Genomic DNA, 23,940 nt, shown 5'->3' with positions numbered 1-23,940 from the left:
GGATATGATCGCTCAGAGCTGCGTCTCAGGTGCTCGTTAAAGGTGCAGCCTGCCTGGCCATGGCTCTGAGGGAGCTGAAAGTTTGTCTTCTGGGGGTAAGTGCTGCGCGGCCGGCTCATCGCGGGGCCCTGGTATGGGCCGGTAGCAGGGAGGAAGCCCGCCGAGGGGCGGGCTTGAAAGGCGCTTTCTGGTGGCGGAGAGTCTCTGCGTAAGCGCTGGAGGGGTTCTGAGCGTGGGGGTCTTCTCCCCCGCCCCCGAAGAGTAGGTGGGCCTCCCTCCCGCCGGCGTGTCCCGGCTGTCCGATCCCTCCCGTCCCTGAGGAGACCGGATAGGCCTTCCCCTCCACGGGGGGAGGCGTTCTCCAGGGATAAATTCCGCTCCTCTTTCTTTTCCCTCCTCTGTGCTATCCTGTAAAAAAACGGAAAGGGAGGCAGCACGACCACCTGCTGTATGCTTCCCTCTTCCTCGTAAGCTGCTTCGGGCTTGGAGTTCCCAAAGCAAACGGAAGCACCTGAGATCAGACTTGAGTGGCAGGGACCTGAACTTTTTTCTTGCACCATGTAGGCTCTGCAAGTGGTGCAGGTGGTGGAAGGAGACATCAAGCAAACTGCAGTAGAATTTTTTTACAAAGTTAAAGCTCTAGAGTGCTGTATTGGCTTGGTCTGGCCTGAGGGTTTTACTTGGAGTGTCATGTTGCCTCCACCTGTGTCTAACTCCTGTGTTGTACAGAGTATGACAGGCAGAATTGCTTTGACTGCGTTGCTCCTCTGAGAGGAAAATGATGTGTTTCGTGAAGACATTTGGGGCAACTACTAGTTACTGTTTGTGTCCGCCATACCTGAGAAACCTTTCATCGTGTCAGAAAGGGAGAATAAGCATCCAGGAAAACTGGTCCTTGAATTCCCAGAAAAAGGGACTACGTCTGTGTTTCTATTTGTAAGATTCTCTCTGCTTGAGCCTGTGAACATTTAAAAATACGTAACTGAGAAAATATGCTTTTTCTTGAGAAGAAAACAGCTGGAAAAGTCTATATATTGTATCCAAAATTACTAGAGTATTTGGAAGATTCAAGGAGATCTATGCATGGCCTAAAATTTCATTTTCAACTAAGCGGTTCCTCAGGCTTTTTTCATAAACATTTTAATGACTTTGCATCTCTAATCTTAATTGACCATTTAAAATGTCCAACTGCTATTGAAAAGTTTTACTGCTAGCAGCTTGTTGAGTTATTTCACTCCTAAATATGCCTTCTAGATTTCTCGCTTTTTTTAAACCATGGAGTCAGTGGTGCAAATACATAAATGACCCGGAATTTTCATGTTGTTTCCTCTTTTACCATTTATAGTGCTGTGGAGTTGCATTAGAAACATGTTTCAGGTGTGTCACAGAAGAAATTTCAAGTCTTTCATTAAGCAGGGTGGGACGGCATTAGTCAGAGGTTGAAATGCCTGTGTCACATTTGTATAATTTGATGTGCTCCATTGACTTGCAAAGATGCAGTACCATCGTGTATTGCAAGAGGAGAAGACAAAGAATCAGCTGTTAATAGTAACATCTCTTTCAACTGTTTCTGTTTTTTTAGGACACTGGTGTTGGCAAATCAAGTATTGTCTGGAGATTTGTAGAAGATAGCTTTGATCCTAATATCAACCCAACAATAGGGTAAGATACTAAACAAAAATAAATGTGACTTATTTGAGAATAAAGCCAAATTGTATGACTGTATATTTGTACCTCCTGCTTACATCACTTGAGGATTCTCCATGTGTGGCAGCTATATGTGGAAATAAATGTAGCTGCAGAATTAATTAGCTCATGAGCTACCTTAGGAAATGTAGGAGGGTATTCCGTGTTCCTGTGGCTTCTAGGCTTCTACTTTCATGTGTAAGATCTGGACCCATTTTTTATTGTTACTTCCAGCTAACGAAATCTTGCTAGGAATTCTGGGCTATGAGTAAGTTACACCATAGATGCTTGTGTTAAAGACACAACATGCTTTTCTCATGCCCTGCTCTTAAATTTCAAAGTCTATTATGCAACGACATTATTTTTTTCTAAGGTGTCTTTTCTTAGTCAAGTACAAGAGCAAGGATCCTAGGTTTTTGAGGGTAGTTAATATACTAAGTCAGGTTGTGGGTCTCGTGATGAGTTAGATCTAATGTTATATGTCTCTATGCAATGTACAAGTGTGACTAACTGGTGAAATTGTTAATGTAGTTGCCTCAGCTAAGAATGTCTGAATGTTGAGCCTCAGAGTAGCAATGTTGCTTACCTCAAATCTTCAAATGCATAGAAGGAAGGGGGAGCATCAGGAATTCTTGAAGCTGCTGGATTTCTTTTTCTTATTTCTTTTGCTATCCTTTTTGCTTTGCAAATGTCTTATGGGTTGCTGTGCTCAGAAGCAATTCTCTATTTACTGGAGGGCATGATTTTACTTGAAGCAGAGAAGTGTAGGGGGGATGCAACTTCCTGTCTCAAGTGTCATGTAGGCTTTACTACAGCTTTGACCAAAAAAGAATCTGCTGATAAAGATCAACTGTGTCTCATCCTGTCCTTCTAAAAAACATTTGGTTCCTATGATATCTCTCTCTCCTCCTCCCTACCCCCTTCTTTTTTTGAGTGTTAATACTGGTATTGAATTGCAAAATGTGCTGTAGGAAGTACTTTTTTAACTTCTCCGTTAACAAAGGTAACTTTTGAGATAGATTGTAAAGTAGTTTTCTTGGATCTTAAAGGGTTGAACATTCTTGGTTAATGTCAAATAAGCTACAGTGGAGCTTCTTTATGGAGTACCATGAAACTGATGTGTGGCTAGCATGTTGCTGTCTGCTGAAGTAGGAGAGCAGGCTGTCTTAAACATGTTCAGACCTAGTGCCCATACCAATATCAACTGTAAGGAAAACTTCAGGTGGATGCTATTAAAAGATCCAGTTGTTTTTATGATTACTCCAAGTGGCTGAGAAATTATTTTTCAGTCTTCACTCCTAGTCATCCAGATACTTTTAAAAGCAGTGTCTGTGAAATTCAGGTTTGTAGGGGTTGGAAGGGATCTCTGGCGATCATCTAGTCTTACCCCCTGCTAGAGCAGGATTACCTAGAGCATGTTGCACGGGAGCGTTCAGGCAGGTCTTGAATATCTCCAGAGAAGGAAACTCTGCAACCTCTCTGGGCAGCCTGTCCCAGTGCTTGGTTACCCTCACAGTAACTAAGTGTTTTTTCATATGGAGATGGAACTTCCTGTGTTCTAGGAAACTGGGTCAGAAGAATGGGAATCTTACATGATACCACTATGCTAGCCATTAATTGGCTGCTCTGGGTGATATCCACCATTAACCATTGTGTTCATGCATGCAGTTTCTGGGGGAGGTAAAAAAACCCAAAAAGCAGTAAAGTCTGCTCAACTGTGGTAACACAGTTTCAAACGTAAGTGGTGCTTATTTATTTGGTTGGGATGCTTTGTTCCACAGGCAGATGTGTTAAAGATTTGAGTAACCAGAATGGAACTGGTGCTACGTCTCCAATCACATGTGAACTGCAGCTTGCTCAGGTCTGCAGCCTTTGCCTCCTCAGGATATTGAGGATGCATTCTGCTTTTCCTGACCAGCACATATCTCTGTGTACCACAGAGTATCTAGTCTTCCATTACAGCATTAAAAATATTTATGAATTAATAGAAAACTACTTTGAAGTGCATCTTTATAATGTAGTTATAATGCTTACCCAGCTGGGATAAGCAGCTAGGAGGTTTAGTAGGAAAAATGCCTGTTTTCTTACTGGAAGTCATTGAGGATAGCTCCAGTTTGAAGCTTTTGTTAACCCAAAAATGGTTTGCCTGAGTTGTGTTTTCTCTTTTTTCTTTTTTAACTTTTTTTTTAGTTGATGTTTGTCACAATGAAAGCTTCTCCCTGTCAAATAATTTCAAGAAGCATTTGACTGTACAAAAATGTTATGGAATATATATAACCAAGTAAGATAAATTTTCCGTGAGAATCTATGATTTAGGAAATTATTTCTATGTTGGCCAGCTAATTCAGAATTGATGCTTAATTTGCAGCAGCCTTCAGGAAATGGAAGCCTTTGCTGTGCTTTACAATAGATACTCCTATAACCTTATTTTCTGTTATTCATTGCTAAAATGTATTATCTAGAAGTGCATTGCAGTTAAGACTCTTTGTAGGGATGCTTTAACTGTGGTTTCTTGAGAGTAATCAAACTCAGAGATCGATATACTATTTGGCAAACCATCCAAGGTTAAGGAATGGGGAGAAGGTTACCTCTTAACAGTTGAAAGTGTTATTTAATTGCTCCATTTCCCTTTTCTGAATGTAGACAGCTCTTCTGTCCTCCTATGGATGTTATTCAAATCTGTGCCCTAGTGGTATTTAAACTGTAGTCTGTGTTGGATCTTAATCTTGGACTTAGGTATTTAGCGTTGATCATGCTGAAAGACTCTTGCTTTCTGACTCCAAATCTACAGGAAGCTTAGTGTACCGTAAGGAGCTCCAGTACCAGCTACCTCCAGGATCCCATCCCACTTCCTGTCCTGAAGTTTTTCTACTGTAAAAGTCTGCAGTGTTGTAAAGTGACAGGAATTAAGCCTACAAAAGGGGGTTAGGATCATAATGCAGGATCTCAAATGCTGAAAATACGATTTCTAAGATGGTATCTGTAGTTCCTATTCTACAGGGATTTGAACTCAGCATTTGACTTTTCTAGTAAAAGATATGCCTACAGGTAATAGATACAGCAGAGAACTCCCTCTTGCAAAAGTTGAGGTTTCTAAGTTCCTGTCTGGTTTAGCCAATACACTGATTCAGAAGTTGGGAGGGCAGCTGGAATATAGGAAGAGATATTTTTTCTTGTCTGTTTGTTTGCTGGAAATGCAAGAGCCTCTACAGACTGAAGTATGTAATCACAGACAGGATTTGGGAGTACAGAGTGCAGGCAACAAGCAAGTTACTCATCATTGATTTTTCTGTCTTCTTAACACTTAGCAATAGTGATATGAATCTCCCCTATTTTATTCCCAAGTAAGGATTTACCAGCATTTATCTGAATGTTAGTACAGAGAGAGAAAAATCTAATGCAAGGGGGAGAGTTTTGATCTCTTTCCCTCTGGAAATTGCTAGTATACACTTAAATAATTTGCTGTGATGATTCTTCCTGAGCTTTCCGAGACCTTTTTTTGGTCATACATCCTTTATTTTTATCAAAATGCTATAAGCAATAAAAGCTTATAATTTGCATTTGTGTTCCTTCTGTTTTATTAGTTGAATATTGTCCTCTGAAAGGAAACTTCATCCTCCTCATTAATTTTGGCCTCTGTGTATAAAAATCTTCACCGGGTTTTTTTGTGTGTGTGTAAAGCACTTTTCTTGGAATGTAAAGCTTTTGAAAAGTTCATGATGGAAGTGCTCTAAGAGCAAATTATTTATATTCTGAAAATCATAAGCTTTATTTTTTTTCTAGAGCATCATTTATGACCAAGACTGTACAGTATCAAAATGAGCTGCATAAATTCCTAATTTGGGATACAGCTGGACAAGAACGGGTAAGTACAATCACCATCTCTAGTGTTAGTTCAGGCTAGATTTTGGGTTGCTTTTTCAGCCCTGCCCTTGAAAGTCACAATGTGATCTGGTTTTAGGAACATTGGTTAGAATGTTTGTTTCTCTGAAGGTTTCTGCCAAGATACAGGTGCTGTAAATGTTTTTATTTTTCATTGTTATCATTGTTGAAGTACAAAGTTGAAGATGGTTACCTAAGAAGAGGAGATTATAAAGCAGAAGGCTGGGGTTTCACTGAAAGGGTGTGCCACTTCACAAGAAGCAAGCCTGGAGCTGGGGGGTGTGAAGAACCATGTCTAGTTGAGTTTTAAACACTGAACTGTGATATTTACAGCCAGTGTGGAGGGCAGTATGAGAATTAGTGTGAAATGAATGATTGAGTTTTGTAGTAAAAGGCCCTGATTCTGGAAAAGTATGCAACTGCAAACACATTGTTAGCTTCAGTGTTAGGAATTAACATTATTAACATGAGTAGGAAATGGGTTTAGACTTTCAGAAGTAGCATTTAAAGCAGTTATGGGTGATAACTCTTAATTAGTAAAATGTTACTTCTCAAATTGATGGTGTTAGAAAGTCTGTCAAGAAATTAATTTTTAAATTTTGATTTGGTAGTTTAAGGTTTTTTATTTCTGCAGCATGTGTAGTTTTGAGGGGAGGCAACAAAAGCTTCCAAGAAAATGACTAGTCAGAATCACAGTTAATTTGCTTGGTTTTTATTTAGAATTTCAAGGGGAAAGTTTGCTGGCTATTTGACTTGCTTGTTTATGGATTACTAACAACAGTGGTAGAAATTATAGTAGTTGTATTAACAGTGCTTATTCTTGCAGTTTCCTGACCTTACTGGCAAATGCTCATTGCTCATGATGAGTTTACTTAGGATGTGAGCTGTGCCCAGTAAGAGTCAGTTTGATCTGGTTAGGTTATTGCTTTAGGATAATAACTGGCAAATGCAGCTGTACTAGATTCCAGGATTGGCTTAAGAAACAGAGAGCCCAAGCAAATAAAAAGCCAAACAAAAAACAAACTCCAAACCAAAAACCTGCTTGCAAAAGCTGTCATCCTTGTTGAGAGCTACTTGATCTTTTGGAGTTCTGGTGGAGCTGACTTGCTAGCTTTCTAGCTTGTGAACAGCCGTGTTGGCTAGAAAGTAACTCGGGTATATTTGTATTGTAATTCTGTGCTCTTGAATGACAGTTTCCTTGCAGCAGCAGCATATAAAGCAAATGTTGTCAGGGATATGTCCCAGAGAGATGTCCAACAGAAATACCAGTCTTTCTGTAACTAGCAGTCACTCAGCATTTGCTTTAAATAGTTTAAGTGGACATCCTAGCCCATTCTGAAATGCCATTGCTGGAATGTGAGTATTTTCAGAAGTAGAGCCTGAATTTGAGAGGCTGGTACTCTCAAATGGAAAGCTTTATAAACATGCCTGCCACAACTTGACAGGGAACATCCATTACATATTAGCATTCCATCCTATTCACTTTAACTGTGTTTGCAAGCAATGGGAGAATGCTGTAATTTGAATTCAGCCTGCTGCAATCTGAGGAAGCCTCTCCTCACATAACTAGCATGGGGTTTCTGTTTTCAGACTGAGTGATCTCTCTTTAATTTTCTTCTATGCAACTTAAATGATACATTTATTGAGGTCAGAAAGGCACTTGGGTCAGAGCCCAGGTGTCTGTGAGACTTGTGTTCCACACCTGAGGGAAGTCACTGTGAGACCCCAATGTATCTAAACCGGTGAAATGGGAGTAAGTATACTGACTTTTAAATGATGCCAGTATCTTCATAGATGTTTCTTTCTCCAAAACTGAACAGCACTATCACTTAGAGCTAGTCACAGATGGTCTGTATACATGCCTTGCCCTGAAATCTGTAGCTCAGTTTCCTGGTAGCGCAAAACATCTGACAATGAATTATTGAAGGGATCCCCTCTGTGGTGATCTGGAATACCAAACATATCCAGACTATTTTTGGAACTAAGATGTCTCTGCTGAGCTGTGTGGTGTAATGTGCAGAAGTTGTAGGTCTGGCTTCATAAGGAGCATTTGCTATTTTCCATTTCAGAAGCCCAGTAGTGAATGGTTTTATGCTATTCTGTGCAAACCCTTGTTCTAAATGACTTGCTGCACTCTAAAGGTGGAAATGTGCTCTGAGTCACTTCACACAGCTCATTTCTCTGCGTGCAAGCCTTATTTCTTCTTTCATTTCTTCTACACTAAGTTTGTAGGAGATTACTTATAGCAGTTAGGATTTTTGCCTTCTTACCTGGCAATTTTGACAACTGCTTGGGATAATTACATTATGCCATCTTAATAATTCCGTCAAAACAGAAATTGGAGGCTAGAGGGCAAGCTGAAGTCTCTGGAAAAATAGCAAAAGAAAAATCCAGTGGTTTTGGTAACATCTGTTTTGTTAATGTATTTTATCTGCCGACTGCTCTTAGGTGGAAAAAAGTATCTAAGTGTTAGGAGGCAGGAAATGAGAGTAATAGAAAATCGGCAAGTGAAACTTGGTTTATTCCCAATGTCAATAGACAAATAATCAAAAAACCAGGTTGCAACCAGTCCAAGTGGTGGTTTACCAAATATGTTTCCCTTAACATTATAGTACTTGTGAGGAAGAGAAGGATTATGTCCCAACATGAACTGAATGTCTGCCCGTGTTTCCCTTTCCCACTATCAAATATTTTTATATTCTGAACTTGTGTTCAGAATCCTGTTTTCAAAACAGAATTTGAGAGCCAAATGTAAATGGCTTGGAATTCTGCTTTATAGCAAGATTTTTATGATTTATAATACTGGTCTCAGTCGAACTGTATAGAGCAAGAGGAAATTGGTGTTTTATTAGAATCAAATAGGCCTTTATGAAAAACTATGGGGTTTTTTGTTGGTTTTTTTTTTACCCTGAGTAGTAAGATGCGTGAAAGCTCTAAAACACATGCTTACATCAAAGCAGTACACGCAGTTTACTATGTGCTTTGACTGTGAGGTTAGGTTGCTCGATCAGTTCTGTTTCTTTTCTAATTGGCAGAATATCATGCTGTTTTTAAGAATGCATCATTGATATTTTTGATGCAACTTAATCATGTGCTGTATCGCTTTTTTCAGTCCTGGATTCATAACACTCTGCCTATGCAAAGGTACAGGCCTGGCTTATACCCTGCAAATGCACTGCCAATTATATAAGTCTGCTGTATGTTTAATTCTGAATAACTATAACTATAGAATTACTGTAGCCTTTTACTCTAGCGTGTTCCTTAAAGCTCTGTTTGCAGCAGGACACATAGCTGTGGGCTTTTGTGGCTTTCAGTGTTAAACGTGCTTCTAACTTTTGAGGAAAACTTAAGCAAAATCCTTGAAGCCATAACTTAGATGATGAGGAAGGCAACATTTCTAGCATGTAAGGGTGCCAAGACTGATCAACCCACGGGGCCAGAGGTTTACACCAACTTCTAAACATTTCAAATCAGCAATAATGCATACTAGTTCTCTTGGAATTATTTTTTGTCCAGAATCATTAGTTTTAAAAGAGGAAGATGCGAGTTCAGTTTTGCCTCTTTTCCCCTTGCTTGGTGTTTAAAGCTGAGCATGTATCTTGTGGGTTTGTGTGTCTGTGTACAGAATGAGAGATTCTAATCTAGTCAAAATAAGGTCGAGTTTGCCTTCCTGCTTCTTGCAGTAGGTGTGCTGCTGATCCCTAAGCTATGTATTGGTTGGCCTTTGTAAAACAATACTTTCATGGAAATTTATGTACTATGCTGCACAGCCTCTGTAGCTGGAAAGAAAGGTTTTACACTAATGTGAACTTCAAAGCTAGTTTTCCCTGCAGAAATAGGGAAATTGTGGAAGTCAGTGGAAGATGAGATTCATAACGTACGGTGTCTTTCTTTCAGTTTCGAGCTTTAGCCCCAATGTATTACAGAGGGTCAGCTGCAGCCATTATAGTGTATGACATCACAAAAGAGGTAAGACATTTGATCTTGACCTGGTGTTACAATTTCTGGTTGGATTGGGGTGTGGTTTTGTGGCACGGGCCACTTTTGACTCAATTCTTTCTGTTTTTCTCTTTTCTCCACATCAGGAAACTTTCTCAACATTAAAGAACTGGGTTAAAGAGCTTCGGCAGCATGGTCCTCCAAACATTGTTGTAGCTATTGCAGGAAATAAATGCGATCTTAATGATGTAAGGTAAATAACCATTGACAGTCTGGAGGTTTTCACTTAAGCTCACAGGACTAAATACTTTAAGATTTCAAAGCAGGTGGAGGATATAGAACAATTGAAGCTGGTTTGCACTAGTTAGTTTCACAAGGGATCTGATATTTCTGCTATCTGAAGATTTGATTAGTCTGCCCTTGGACTTGCCCAATTCCTCCCCTGTGTTGGTGTGATTACATGTGTGATTGGGCAGTAACTGAGGTTGTAAAATGGTTCCAGATTAAACCGAACCATTTAAAAAGTAGGAAAACTGATCCAAGTGTGTTTATCTTGCTCACACCATGAACACTTGCTGGCATGACAGAGGTGGGATAGCAGCATTAGGAATGAGCAGTTTACAGGGAGACAGGATTACTTTTTGTGGCAGCAGTGCCAAGTTACACAAGCCTGAACTGCCTGTGAAACTACAGTGTAATACAAGCTGTTTACCTCACTTTATAAGAAGTACCCCTGTCAGTCTGTAGCACCTCATTTTGTTAGGGGAAAAAAACATCTAGCCTGTTGGAAAGCATTGTGTAGATTTTTTCTGACTTGCTTGTTCAGGTGCCTTCCTTCCCTGCTTAAATATTCAGGTGGAATTGGCTGAGGCTGAAATAGTTGCAGGGAGCAGGAAAAGTTCTTGAGAAGCTTTATGAACAGCCAAACTTTCAAAAAGGCATGTACTACAAACAAAAGAAGTTCTTTTCTACTGATACCCTCGTTAAGTAAGCCAAAATTCAGAAACAAAGTGTGTGCAAACTTCTCCTTTTTTAGGTTTCATTGGAAAAGGTAACACAGCTGGTGTCTCAAAGGAGACAGATGGTTATGTGTTTAAAAAAGTGCTGCAAAGTTGGTTCTTGGTATAATTTTACAAATCGTTAATACATAGCAGTTATCTAGTGAGCTCTAATTTTTGTTAGAAGTAGCATGTGTCTTGAAGGAAATATGGCATGAAATTACTCAGAAGACAAATATGAGGCATGCAGTAGTAAGTCTCACACTTATTTCTTGGTGTGTAGGTGGCATCATAAATTATCTAAACATCATTATTCAAGCTAATGAGCAAGATTCCTTGTACTTCAGTCAGAGGCAGTATTTGAGTCCCTGATCCAAAGTCTGTGCATTTGGTATCTTAAGTCCCTTGTTAATTAAAGGAGCCAATGTTTTCCAGAAGTTGTATGTAGAGTCATACAATGTACAGTCCAGTACCCTCTCCACCTACTGGGGTTTGTTTTATCATCATATTGTTTAAGGAAACATACTTATGATCAGCTTGCCTGCTTAAAGATGTAGAGTAGCTTTCACTTTTGGGCTCTGTTGTGTGCTCAGTCTAAATACATTTCTGTTTATGGCTTCATGTAAATGCTATGCTAAATATCCATGCAGTGTTGTGAGATACTTGATGTTGTAAACAGCTGTAGAAAGTCCACTGGATTAGTGGAAGTAATTCCTTAAGATCTTTTCAGTACATCTAAAATGGTTCTGTGTGTGAAGAATAAAGCACCCCTAATTGATCGCAGAGCTACACTTGGAGCACTCAAGAAACAAACTCCACTGTAATGCTGTCAGATGGATTAAGGTCTTTTTTTAGTTTATGATCGTGCTTCAAGTGATGCTCATACCTCAAGGCAGGGAGACAGCATAAAGAATGAGCATCAGCTTCAGGATGAGGGAGGACAGTTACAACAAATAAGTAAAAAAAACCCTAATTTAATGAGCAACTTAAAAGCTTAATCTATCACTTAAGAATTTGAATAATGTGATGGGTTTTTGCATTCACATATTTTTTTTCTTTGCTTTGTTTTTCCAGAGAAGTCATGGAAAAAGATGCTAAAGACTATGCAGATTCCATTCATGCGATATTTGTAGAGACAAGTGCGAAAAATGCAATAAACATTAATGAACTCTTTATAGAAATTAGTAAGTATTTAAACAGCTAATGTGCTTTTTTTCTGAAAAAAGTAGGAATTTGATGAATTTTTTCATGCTATGTAAGAGAGACTTATAAATGTGGTACAATCAGACATGAATACAAACTGCAAAATGAGCTGTGTAGGTTTTTGGTCATCTAATGACCACTAAATATTCCTTCTAGGGACTAAGCCTGCTGTGATGCTGCTGGATAAATAGCAAACAGGATGCTCGTGTCAGAAGTCAGTGTCATCTTACTCTATCTGTTATTGTTTCAATTAGTACTTCCAAGGTTATGGAAGGGAAAGGGAATGTCATAAGGAAAATACAAACTTTTCACAGCTGTGAGAGTGTTAAGTTCCTGCTCTTAGTGTTTATACTTGGTCTAAACCAGTGCATTTTCAAAAATACAAGAGTTCATAAATGGCAGATTACTGCCTGGGGAACAGCAGCTGTTGTGTGTAGACTTTCCACAAGTATTTTTGTAATACCTTGGGTTAATTAAATTGCAAATCTTTTCTGTCCCATTCATGATGATTTTTTTGTGTGAATGAAAAGCAGACTGTTCCAAAGTGAACATCATGCAATATTATTTGCAGGGTACATTTCAGCCTGTAGCACCATTGTACAGGTACATCAGCCTGCATGTGGAAAGAGGACAAGCGACAATCCATTTTAATCTGTGTGGGCTGCAGTTTAGCTTTGAGTAACTACAGGAACGTTAGACTTAAGAGAAAAAAAAAAAAGGGCCTTTATAGGCAGTTGACTATATTGAAGCTGATGGGAAAAGTATGCACTGTAGATTAGCCCCCTGGCTGGCTTTGTTGCTCTCTAAAATTGATCTTGAAAAAAATCATAAAACTACTCAAATAAAACTACCTCTACCCTTCTCTGGAACCCATACCCCTTACTGACATAGTGTAGGCTCTGAACTGCCACCCTTCTGTCATGCATAGATGTTGTCATTAATGACATGACTGTCATACACTGAATGCTTAGAATTAGTTTTAGGTAGAATTTTTGCTGTAACTTTTTTTTTTTCTGCCTCCTTGTAGGTCGCAGAATTCCATCAACTGACACCAACCCCCCGTCTAGTGGTAAGGGCTTCAAACTTAGAAGACAGCCATCGGTGACAAAGCGCAGCTGCTGTTGACTGATCCCTTAGAAAATCAGACTTGTTTATACAGTAGGTGGTCTTGGAAGTTAATAGTTCACGTTGGGTTTATATTATCAGTCTTAGATCTTTATCTGCTGGTGTTCATATACCCAAGGTCCTGCAAAAAAGGACCAGCTCATCTGACATCTGTACACTGGCAGAAAAGACTGCAGTCGTAATGTCAGCCTGTTTACTTAGGAAACGTTTAGTATCTCTTGCATTCAAAGGGAATCCATCATCGCTCTTTTGGCCTTGCTTGAAAGGAAGGTGACTATATGGATGGTTGAACTGAAATGTTTAATAGTTTTGTAATCAAGACGTTAGGGGGGTTTTGTAAAAAGGGAAATGAGCACTTTTGTGGGACTTAGGGGTGGGAGAAGTCTGGAAGTTAGATGTCATTTCTTCCTTTTCTTCAGTGAGCCTATTTTAAATTCAATTGTAGCTAATCCAAAGTATGATGGGACAGTCAGTATCAGGTGGCTACAGAATAAGCAACTGAAGATAAATAATAGGCAAATAAGTCCATCCAGTCCCCAAATCCCATTTGCACTTTTTATTTAAATATGATATGCACCAGGGTGGGGACACAAGTAACAGATCTTAAACCACAGACAATCCTTTTTCATGCTGACTTTAATCACTTTAAGGCAAACTGATATGCTTATGGACATCTTTTTGTTCCTACAAAATTTTTTAATACCAAGATGTTGGTTGAAGAAACCTAGTTGTAGTTCTGACTAAATGGAGTGGTTACTGACTAAACCTAGATGCTGCCAGTGGTTCTGATAGGACCTAGAAGTCCTTGGGAAGCTTTTAATTGCTTGGCATATGTAAAGTTGTTCATATTATATTTATGAAACCAGTATTTAAAGTATTATAAATTATGTAAAAAACAGTTAAAAAAAAAAATCAACACACTCCTTCCATTCCACACCTATGGATGAACTCATGGGGAACCTCCACCAGGTTTTTTTTCCAGCATTTTTTAGGTATTGTCACTGAGTTCATCTGGAAACAGACTGAATTCTTTCACTTTCAATCACGTTTGAAGGGGCCAATAGAGAATGCTTTTGGTGCAGCATGAGGTCTGTCTGTTGAGCAAGTTTTCATCTGTGGTACGTGGTCTTGAATGGTTGGGGCACAAAAACACAAATAGGAAGTAACCTTAAGACATGTGGTAATGTAGATCATTACCTCTTGGTTCCTGGGCTTTTTCACCTGTGAGAGGTTTTGAGAAAACTGGTGTTTAGCTTATTCTGTTTTGGTTTTAGTATGCTTTCAATTAAACTCTAGGTTGACCATACTTGCTTGTGCTATTTTATTTATTTGTTTCCTGACAGCAGTAGTGAGAAGCTTTATGCTTTTGAAGAAAAGGAGCCTAATAGACCTGAACATATGCAAAGATACACTCTTAAGCATTATTATCAAAATGAGATCAAGTTGATGATGCTTATTCTTTCTTTGTAATCTGTTTTTCTATCATCTCAAGTATTTTCTCTGAAGGAAATGTAGAAAAGCTTGCAAGCAATGAAAGGAGTTGTACTTGAGATTAGTCTGTATTAGTGAAAAACTCCTGTAAAACTATTCTGGAGCCAAACAGGTGAACTACTACAGTAAGAGTTTGAATGGTTGGGATGTTTTAATGAAATTTGGCAATTATGTTTTTATCACACCTTTTATTTACCCTGCCTTGTCAGTTATGCCTCCTTAGGCTGTACAACTGGGAATGTGCTTACAAAGAGCCCAAGAAGTATATCTAAGTATATCTTCTTCAAACAAAGGCTGTTTGAAGCCCTTTAGAGACATTGGTAGTTATCAAAGCATCTCACATTAATATGAGAGGGGTTAAGTGGTGTTCAGCCTGATGTATGATACATTCTTTTGTCACTCCCAGTAAATTAAAAACGGAAAACTTTAGTACTCCTACAAACTACCTGATGGAAATAAAATTAGCGAAGAAAGAATGGAGTCAGCTTACTCTGGAACATACTTTTAATTATGATAAAGCAGGTTAGCAATTAAATGTGGAACTTTTTTAGTGGCAGTCATGGAAATCCCTAATTTCTTTGAAGCATGTGGTTATCTAATTCAACCAGGTTTTTCAAAACACTGGGTTCACAGTGCTTCAGAAGTCTATTCTAGACCAAGATACCAGTTGCTTTAGTATCTTAACTGTGATATAGAAAATACTGCTTCTGTTAAAGTTGGGTAGTAATAAACCTAGAAATTCTTGAACTTGGAAAGATTGTAGTAGAAGGAAAGTCTTAGATATTGGGAATATTATTCATGTGGATTAGTAGAAAAGAATTTCCCACTTTCTAAATTATTGTTATTACCTGTTAGTATGTGGTAAAAATGGTGTTTAAATCTGTTTTTCAGTGAGAAAAAAATTTATCCAAGATTTATTGACTTGAGAAGAAAATACTGGACTCTAGGCAAGACTGGGAGCTAGGCTAATAGTGAGATTATTGTAGTTTCCTTCAGTCTGGATCTCTCCCCAGATATCTTAGGAAATCTTTATGAAACTGCTTTCTGATCTATCCTCACTTAATTTACACCAAAATTCCACTTTAAAAACAAATGAACAAAAAACTCACCCCACAACACCATAAAGAAGAAACAACAGTCTGCCCTTTCTCAGATGTTCTGAAGTCTTGATACCTCGGACTCTCTAGCTTTGTTACTAGTCTGACTGGAATGCCAGCATACTTCACATCAGTTTTTTGCAGTTCTGATCTGGAATTACTTCAGTTAATGAAAACATGGAAATAGCCAGTGTTTCTCATTTGTCTAAACTACAAACACTGAAGTGAGGCTGCTTTTAAAACATGCCTCTCTAAAGTGACAGACTGTTGAAGTAAGTTAGTTCTGTGCCAAGATAAAGTGTTTATCGATTGGCTGGCCCTAGCTGAAAGCTGGAATGCAGGCTTCCCTGGGTGAAAGGCACGTGTTCATTGTTTCATTTTTGTTGGAGAAAAATGGTTTCTTCTATGTTAATAATTTGTTAGGCCATCTACTTTCATCTTGCACTAGGCTTGCTGAAATCAATTACATTTTTGTTCCTACATAGCTTTGCATTTGGAGATACATTAGCCTTTGAGTGTTTGGAGTGCTGATTATCAACCATTCCAGCTAAATTTTTAGTATTTTTTTTCTGTTAAGCTGTTGAGCAAGCTCAGGACTGAAGTTTTATTCCTTTCTGCATAATGAATGAAGCTCATCATAGAGACTAAACTTTCAGAGACTCTCAGAGCAAATGAATTGCTTGTAAAACAAGTTTGGAAGGATAAAGTATGGTGTATGTAAAAGATGTAATGAGGTGCATGTTATATCACTGATCCGGAGCATTTTGTAACTGACAGAATACAATGATTGCAACTTCTAAACACCAGTTCCTTCCCAAAGCATTTGTACAAAAATACCATTTGATAAATATTTGGTTCTTCAGCTTTAGAGCAACTTAAATTTGCTCCCCAACTTTTGGAGGGTGTCTTCATCTGACCCTCTAAATTACAACAGTCCCTTAGCTGACTTGCCAGGCTATCTGTGGCATAGGTATATTTTATAAACATGCTGAAGACTGGCATGCTGAATGCCTAAATGGTGATATCTGGAAACTTATGTTTAATAACAGAATCATCTAGCAGTCAGGCTACTGAAAACTTCTGTAGGTGCTTTGCAGAGTTCAAGAAATCTCTCAACCTCTCCTGTGCCCGAGAACATAAAGTCTTAATTCATGATACCAGATCTGTATTGAAACAGAACACATTGCTGCACTTCAGATCCCTGGAGACATCAGTGAGACCCTTTAAGTGATACAGGATCAGACAGTTAAGTGTAGAGGGGTGTTTCACAGAGACCTGTCTTTGGTGTACATGATACCAATATAATGCTACCAGTCTGTCCAATAAAAATTATTTACGTGCTTGGGAAGAGAGTGAGAGTAGAGGAAACACCACCTACTTACTGGTTTGGAAGTTGAATCCTTTAACGTGGTTGAGAGAGGTGGGATTCAGCAGGAACAGTCCACTGTCATGGTTAAAGCTTCATTTTACTTGTCAAAAAATAGTTCAGGCTGTGTATCTTGGATGGTTAGAAGTTGGCCTAAAGATTTTTAAGGTGTTAGTCCTGAATTATTCCTTAACATGAGTATTAATTTCCAGTATATCATATTGTGTATTAGTTGGAAAAGGAAGTTTTATCAGTGATGTTTGAATGACTTTATTGTGAAACTGTATTTATTAAGGATGGTGTAGTCTATTTGTGGTGTGCTGTGTCAGCAATCTGCAAAGACTATCTTGGGAATTGATGGTTTACAGGTCAGAAACTGTCTGAACTGTGTAGTTATCACCCTGTAGTGAACCTCACTTTTAAGCAGCAATAGCTCTATAGAAGTAGAAAAAATCATCTTGAATATAAGGAGAATCTGAATAATTCACTGACTTAAATCTCCACCCTGCCTACTCATTTTCTAAAAACATTAATGTATCTCTTTTTAAATATTTTAAACCTCTAAAAAAGGAGACTCTTCTCATCCTGGATGAGAGAGAAGACAAACTTTAATTGTTCTTGCCGGAAGTTGTTTTACTGTGACTTGAAGCTGTTTGTGTGCCACGAGTCAGTTACTTGAAGCAGGAGAATTGTGTGCTTGGAACTAAGTTTCTGTAAAGAAAACTGTTAAAATTGTATGTTCAGCTCACATTCCTAGTAATAGATCACAGCCCTAGTAATGATAGGTGGCAGAAGATTTATAGAAATAAGATGTTGGTGTGAATTACCAATGGAAGATAGAAATACAGGTTTTATACTATAAAAATTCACGTCAGCTGTCCTTTTCAAAGTCACATAGCTCCAGCTTGTCAAAAGAAATATACTTGAGACCAAATCTTTTTCTCATACAAGAATTCAGGTGCCAAAATGTATTTCCTTAAAATTTCCAGGCTTTCTGACAAGTGCTCATTTCTGAAGAAGTCCTTCTGATATTTTGGAGGTGTCAGAAGTTTGAATGCAAATCCTTTCTTGGTCAGCTAAAATCAAAAATGCATGACTCTGAAAAACCAAATAAGCATTACCAAACTTAATGGATAAAGTGTCACAGATAACTAATCTTTCAAGGGATGTAAGACTGTCCTGTGAAACCCAAAAGTATTGATGGGCTTATTCTCTAACAAGTTATAATGATCCCAGGATCGGCTTTTTCCTCCTTCCCCCTGTTTGCCCTCTCACCCCACACTGAATTTTTAACACAGTGTTGTCAGAATGTGCGTGCTATGAACAGCTATTTAAAAATAATTTGAAAAGTTCTAGTGGCTTGAAGATACTTGGTGCTTCCTGTTTTTCATGGGAAATCAAGGCAGTAGGCTGATTTGTCCCAGAAAGATTGGGACATCATTTGCTGAAACTGCCGTTGTCCCAGAATAAAGACTTCTGAAAAGAAACCGTTTTGCTTTTCCCATGTCATCCTGCGAGTTAAGGTTCTTAATTCTTTGTTAAAACACTAACAATGAATTTTAGTCAAGTTGCTGATTACCTTTGTAAAGCTACTCTTAAGAAGTTTGGGGTGGTTTGCTTCCTTTATGTTACTTTTTTCACGTATGTGTTCTTGAACAAACCAACTGCTCCTCCAGGCGTGGAAGGACACACGCCACTGTCTTGCTCTTCATGTGGGCGACTGATACTCCACCCAGTTGTTGCACTTGGATATGCTGTAATTCTGACACCAAGATAGATTCACTGCTGCTTTCTTGCCTCATGTTGCAGTCTGTATTTGCTATTAAATGCACTATGTTTTCTTGACAGTTTCTTTGTTTCCTTATGGGATTTAGCAAAGAATGGGTGGTGAGAGTCTCTTTCTCCTGAAAGGTTCTTGAACTATCAGTGGCAAATACTTGCAAACAAAATTGTAATTCATTGGTACAGCCTTCTTCAGCTGTTATGAAAACATGGCAGCTGAGACATGTACCATTATGTTTTATACCACATAACAAAGGCTAAAAGCACATTCACCTGGGGAGCAAATTACTGTAAGGCTCTAGTAACATGATGTAAACTCTTCTGTATTTTTAACTTCCTTTTTTGTACTTCGTGTTTCTGAACATTGCATATCCAGCATTGAAATTGTGACACAGTGACTTAAGACACGGAAATGGATTGCATTTCTGTAGCTATGACACTTCAGACTTCCTGACAATCTTCCCCACCCCCAGTACAATGAAGAAAGAAATCATACTGAAGCTTTCTTCTAAACAAGAGACTTTGCATTTGCATTTGTGTATTCAGGGCACAAAAATAACCTGATATGCATATAGCTCTTGCAGCATAATAAATGTTTGCCTGTAAAATTAAGCGTGAAGGTTAACCTTTGTATCAGCAATTCTTGTCCCTCTTAAGAACGTTCTGCCTTTTCATTATAGGATTGGGTTAACCTGTTACAAAGGTTGAAAGGTCTGTGCCTTCTTATTATAGTATCTCTTATTAAAACAAACTTAAGCCGCTCAAAGTTACAGAGCACTTGCAGCACTGTAAACTGCACAAATTTACAACCATTGCTTCACTGCATGAAATGTAGTCAGATTACTAGTGATGAAATATTGTAGTGATGAATTCCCAAGCTTATGAATGTTTTGAGACTTTTTTTAGTCTTTTCTTGGGCTGGTCCCAAGAGTGTGTACAGGTTTGTCTGTATTGTTGGTTTGTAGATGCTAATGAAGAAAACCAGGCTTTTGTTCTCTTTGTTTGAATTGTTACACTCCCGTATAGTGCATAGAATGCAAATAAAGAAATGTTGATTTGGCATAATGTAAGCAGCTTTTTCAGCTTAAGCATTCATAATAAACTTTTATAGTGTAATAACATGCTAAATCACTACCACTCTGATGTATTGTGCAAAAAAAAGGTGTAAACATTTTATTAATAAAACAGCTTTGTTTATAACTGTGCTGTCTTGGTTTATGAATGCTTCCAAAATTCTCACTACTTTAAAATAGCCTCTATAGTAGTAGAACTGTAGAAGAGGACTGAAAGCAATACAGAAGTGAATCTAAGTAATGATTCCAATAGCTGTTTTCCAAAAATACCCACTACTGGTCATTGAGAAACTGTAGCTTTTTCCCTGGTCTGTGTATGGACAGGCAAAGGCAGAAGTTCCACAAAGAAAAAGAAGGGATGGGGACAAACAGCAAAGACAAAGCAGCTTGTGCATAATGCCTCATTTCTTTGCAGCATGATGCCTGAGAAACCCCAAGCCACACACAGTCTTGTCAACTGGTGCAAGGTCTGACAAATTCAACCAGGGTCAAGTTATTTAATACGTTGTTTTTAGCTTCGACTGCATGAAATGTGAAATTCTTGACTGCTTAGGCCAGGTTTCTGTCAATCAAAACTGTAAAGTGCTTTTAATATCTGCACGGTGTTGTGGGGGCCTGTCATGCTGGGAAGGGATCCTTTCTTACTTGCTAATAGAACCAGCTGGTTGGTAAGCTTGCTCTGCTTTTAAAACTGTTTTGGTGGTTATGTAAAGCACAAAATGGAGTTGGCTATAGTTCCTTTGTTTATGTGATGCTTAAAAGATGTAGTTTACTTGTTTTGATGTCTGGTGCTAGTCTAGCTTGTCAGTTAATAGCCTTCAAAAGCATAAATAAGCAAAAAAAACCCTGTTTCTGATGCTATTTCACCTGAAAACGTTGCATACAAGTGTCTGCTAAGCAACTGGCTGTAGTTCACATGAAGGAAACGTGTGCTGACATCTCTTTAATGGGGACCTGGAATAACTTAAATTTATTGTTCAGTACCTGCTATTTTTAAACTTTCTCTTAGATGTGCGTAAATTGCTTCTGAAAAATGTCAAATATGTTTGTGTAACAAAGTGCATCAGAGAGCATAAGAAGGGTAAGCACAGGAATGTGCTGGAATAGCAAGAAAATCACATTTACATGTGTTTGCATAGAGAATCTAGGTAACAAAATGCAAACCACCCAACTCGCGTGCCCATGAGATAAGAATATTTTACTTGGATCAAGTTTTTCATTGCTTTTAAGGTAAAAGCTTTGTGCCAGATGAAACTGTTCTTTAAAATTGTTCCAGTACAGAGCTTTCAGGTGCTCTTCAGAGTTTCCCTGTTGTGTTCACCCTTATTTTTCCTTGTTAATTAAATACCCACCTAGGCAGCAAGTTGCCTTCTAATCTTGTCATGGCTGAACTGTTAGTAAAGTGAGGGTGGTTTTGTGTAATTGATAAGGATGTAGTATTGCAAGTGGCCTTCGTGTGTGCCCCTTTCAACAGGAATTGGGCAGTATTAAAAGTACACTCATTATTTACATAAAACAAAGATCTGGCAATCTACATTAATTAGAGTTCCTAAGTTTTCAACTTCAACAATGCTATGCTTTATAAAAACTCCAGCCTGGATGAAAACATGGGCGAGTCCTTCAACTACAGGCAGGTAAGTTCACAGCTGCCAGTGAGATGATACACCTTGGCAAACCTTTAAGATATGGATCATCAGGATGCTTAAGGGTGTACTTTGTACTACTTTTGGGAAAAACAAAGCTTGGAAAGCGCTGGGGAGCAACAAACAGTTCAGGGGGGTTTATTTTGCATAACTGTACATTGTATAAAGTTTGCTGTGTTTTCTTCCTCACAGTTTGTTTAACTTGCAGCTTGTCTTTGTCTACTAATTATTGGACTGAGAACACTAGCTCAGTGAGAGAACCTGGTTATAAAAATAAAAACTAAGAGATCTGGTGAAAAGATAACCTTTCCAGGATACCAGCCAAAGATCTACCCTGAAATGTAAGTGAACTCAATTGTTTTGAGATCCAGTAAGATGTTACTATGTAGTCTGTATTTTATGCTACAAATTAAACCCCCACAAGTAGCAAAAATAGTAAACTGAGAACATCCTAGTCTCCAAATCTAATTAACTAAGCGAAGTAGGATAGCAGGGATTTGGAAAAGAAAACCCACCCCTTCATGACATGATATGACCATCTCTTCTCCAGCAGAAGGAATGTAAGGGAGAGCGGCAGTACATTGAGTGTGTTGATGTGCATTGCTGAAACTTCTAAAAACTGGTCCTGATGCATTGGCTAGGAGGTGTTGGCAGGTTTTACTTGCCTTATGCAAAACTAATAGCTACACTAAACACACACAGGAGTTTTGTTTGTTTTGGCATGGAATGAAAGACATCTCAGAATGAAACCAAAAGATGAAACAGGATCAGAGGTGTTGAAGCAAAACCAGGGATTGTCATGGACCAAAGGAGATGAAGTGTTGAGATACTTTATAAATACCACAAATGTGCTTGAGCCTTGACTGTCATCATCCTGTTTGGTGCTGTTACTTTTAACATACATCCCTCACCATTGCTCTTATTGCCAGAAATGAGAACAAGCCTCTTGTTACGAGTTGCAGATCCCTCTAGCTACCTTATGCATTTATGGCAATTGTGAAGGAAAATGACATTGGTGATACAAAGAATTCGTGTGAGGGTGAGGCATGGTGCATAAAACGAATTTTCACAGTTTTACCATATTTTTATTCACCTCTTAACCTGTTTGCTAATCAGCCCTGACAGAACTTACTCAACACAACTGTATGCTTGGGTTGCTACTCTTTGGAGGATGACTGATAGCAAGACACTTTTTATCTCTGCAAATAGTTCTTCCTCACAAAGTTCTGCATGGTTGAAGTCCAGTTGCTAAATGAATAAATTTTGGAGTGTATAAATTACCAATTTCTAAGACTAGCATGTTTCTGCTGGTAATGTGTTGTTATCCCCTGCTGAAGTTGATGGGGTTATAAATTCTTAGCTTTTAGAGTGTTTAAAACAACCTGAGAAGAAAAAAAAAGTTTACTGGTACTGTAACTATATCAGAATAGGCTGTTAATAAAGCTATATTTTATATTGGCATGATTTTTACCTTTTTATAGTTTGGTTATTTGGAGGGAAAAAAACCCAAAAGAATCCAGCAACACCCCAAACCCACTGTTAACAAAAATCCAAAACTTTGGTTACAATTTACTTAAGGAGAGGTGTGTCAGAACTCCCCGAGATGACCTTAAAGCCTGTTTTTATTTAAAAAGTTAGTTCTTCCTGGAGCTTGCTGCCGGTTACCAGGCTTTTCTTGGTACTGCGCCGCTCTGCAGGGGTAACACGATTGCCCCAGGCAAGCCGAGCAGGGGTCCGGCGTTGCCCTGGGTGCGTTCCCCTTCCCCGGCTCTAGCGCCCGGCGGTGCGGGGAGCTCGGGGAGCTGCCCGAGGGGTGCGACCGAGTCCCGGGGCAGGTCGGGGGCAGCCGTACGGATCTGGGTCTGCGGAACCAAGGCCTAAAGTAACAGGCTGCCACTCGCTCGGGAGACATTTATGACAAATCGTGGCTTTCAGAGATGGTTAAACTTCATTAGTAGTATTAATTACACCTCTCTGTCTCCCGTGACACCACAACTGTAGGCGGTAGCTCGACCCCAACGAAAAGCCGAGGAGGAGGCAAAGAACCCCCTCTGCCCGCTCAGCCCCCAGCCCCGCCTCCGCCAGCAGTCAGGGCGGCCCGCGCCGCTCAGGGAGCCGGGGGGCGGACGGGCCGGGCAGGCCCCTCAGCCGCGGTGGTGCCGGCGGTAGACGTCAGCCGCAGCCTCTCTCTGGGCCCCTCCGTGCTGCATCGTCCCGCCTCCGGCCCGCCTCCCGCCCTCTCCCCGCGTCCCTGCCAGGGCAGCGTGCCGCTGGGAGCCGCCGAGCCACCGCCCGCCCTCACCGGCCCGTCCCCGCTCCACCGCCCGCAGCGCCTCTCCCTTCGCCGCTCCGGGGCCGCTTGACGGGGGGTGAACAAGCCAGCCGGGCGCGCCATCCCCCCCCACCACCGCCTGCCTTCCCGCCTGCCTTGCCTTCCCTCCCCTCCTCCCCTCCTTCCCCCTTTCCTTCCCCTCCCTCCCCGTCCCTTCCTCTCTCCGCCTGGTGCCGCCACCGCCGAGGAGGAGGAGGAGGAACATGGCGAAAGCGGAGCAGGTCCTCAGCCTCGAACCACAGCACGAGCTCAAATTCAAAGGTACGAGGTGGCCGCCGCCGCCCTCCGCCGCCTCCCTGCGCCGGGCCGGCGGCGGGGCCGCT

The 23,940-nt window shown here is 39.8% G+C and overlaps 2 protein-coding genes across 2 annotated transcripts in view; both read left to right on the top strand.

Moving 5' to 3' along the window:
* Positions 1–59: 59 nt before the first annotated feature.
* Positions 60–12,833, top strand: RAB22A (RAB22A, member RAS oncogene family; the record flags this gene model as incomplete). Its single annotated transcript, XM_084271593.1, has 7 exons — positions 60–95; positions 1,583–1,662; positions 5,470–5,551; positions 9,466–9,537; positions 9,654–9,760; positions 11,580–11,689; positions 12,736–12,833. The coding sequence occupies 7 exons, from the start codon at positions 60–62 to the stop codon at positions 12,831–12,833; spliced, it is 585 nt and encodes a 194-aa protein (XP_084127719.1).
* A 10,812-nt stretch (positions 12,834–23,645) lies between these two features.
* The window catches only part of VAPB (VAMP associated protein B and C), a 29,941-nt gene continuing 29,646 nt past the window's right edge, over positions 23,646–23,940 (top strand). The window contains exon 1 of the mRNA XM_084271722.1: positions 23,646–23,878. Within this exon, the coding sequence (XP_084127848.1) occupies positions 23,821–23,878 (58 nt within the window). The 5' untranslated portion in view covers positions 23,646–23,820. The remainder of the gene's footprint in view (positions 23,879–23,940) is intronic.

Source organism: Gallinula chloropus, assembly GCF_964237585.1.
Source record: "Gallinula chloropus genome assembly, chromosome: 16".
NCBI classification, from domain to species: domain Eukaryota; kingdom Metazoa; phylum Chordata; class Aves; order Gruiformes; family Rallidae; genus Gallinula; species Gallinula chloropus.
The sequence above is the reverse complement of the archived record's forward strand: the minus strand, read 5'-3'. Positions and strand labels throughout refer to the sequence as shown.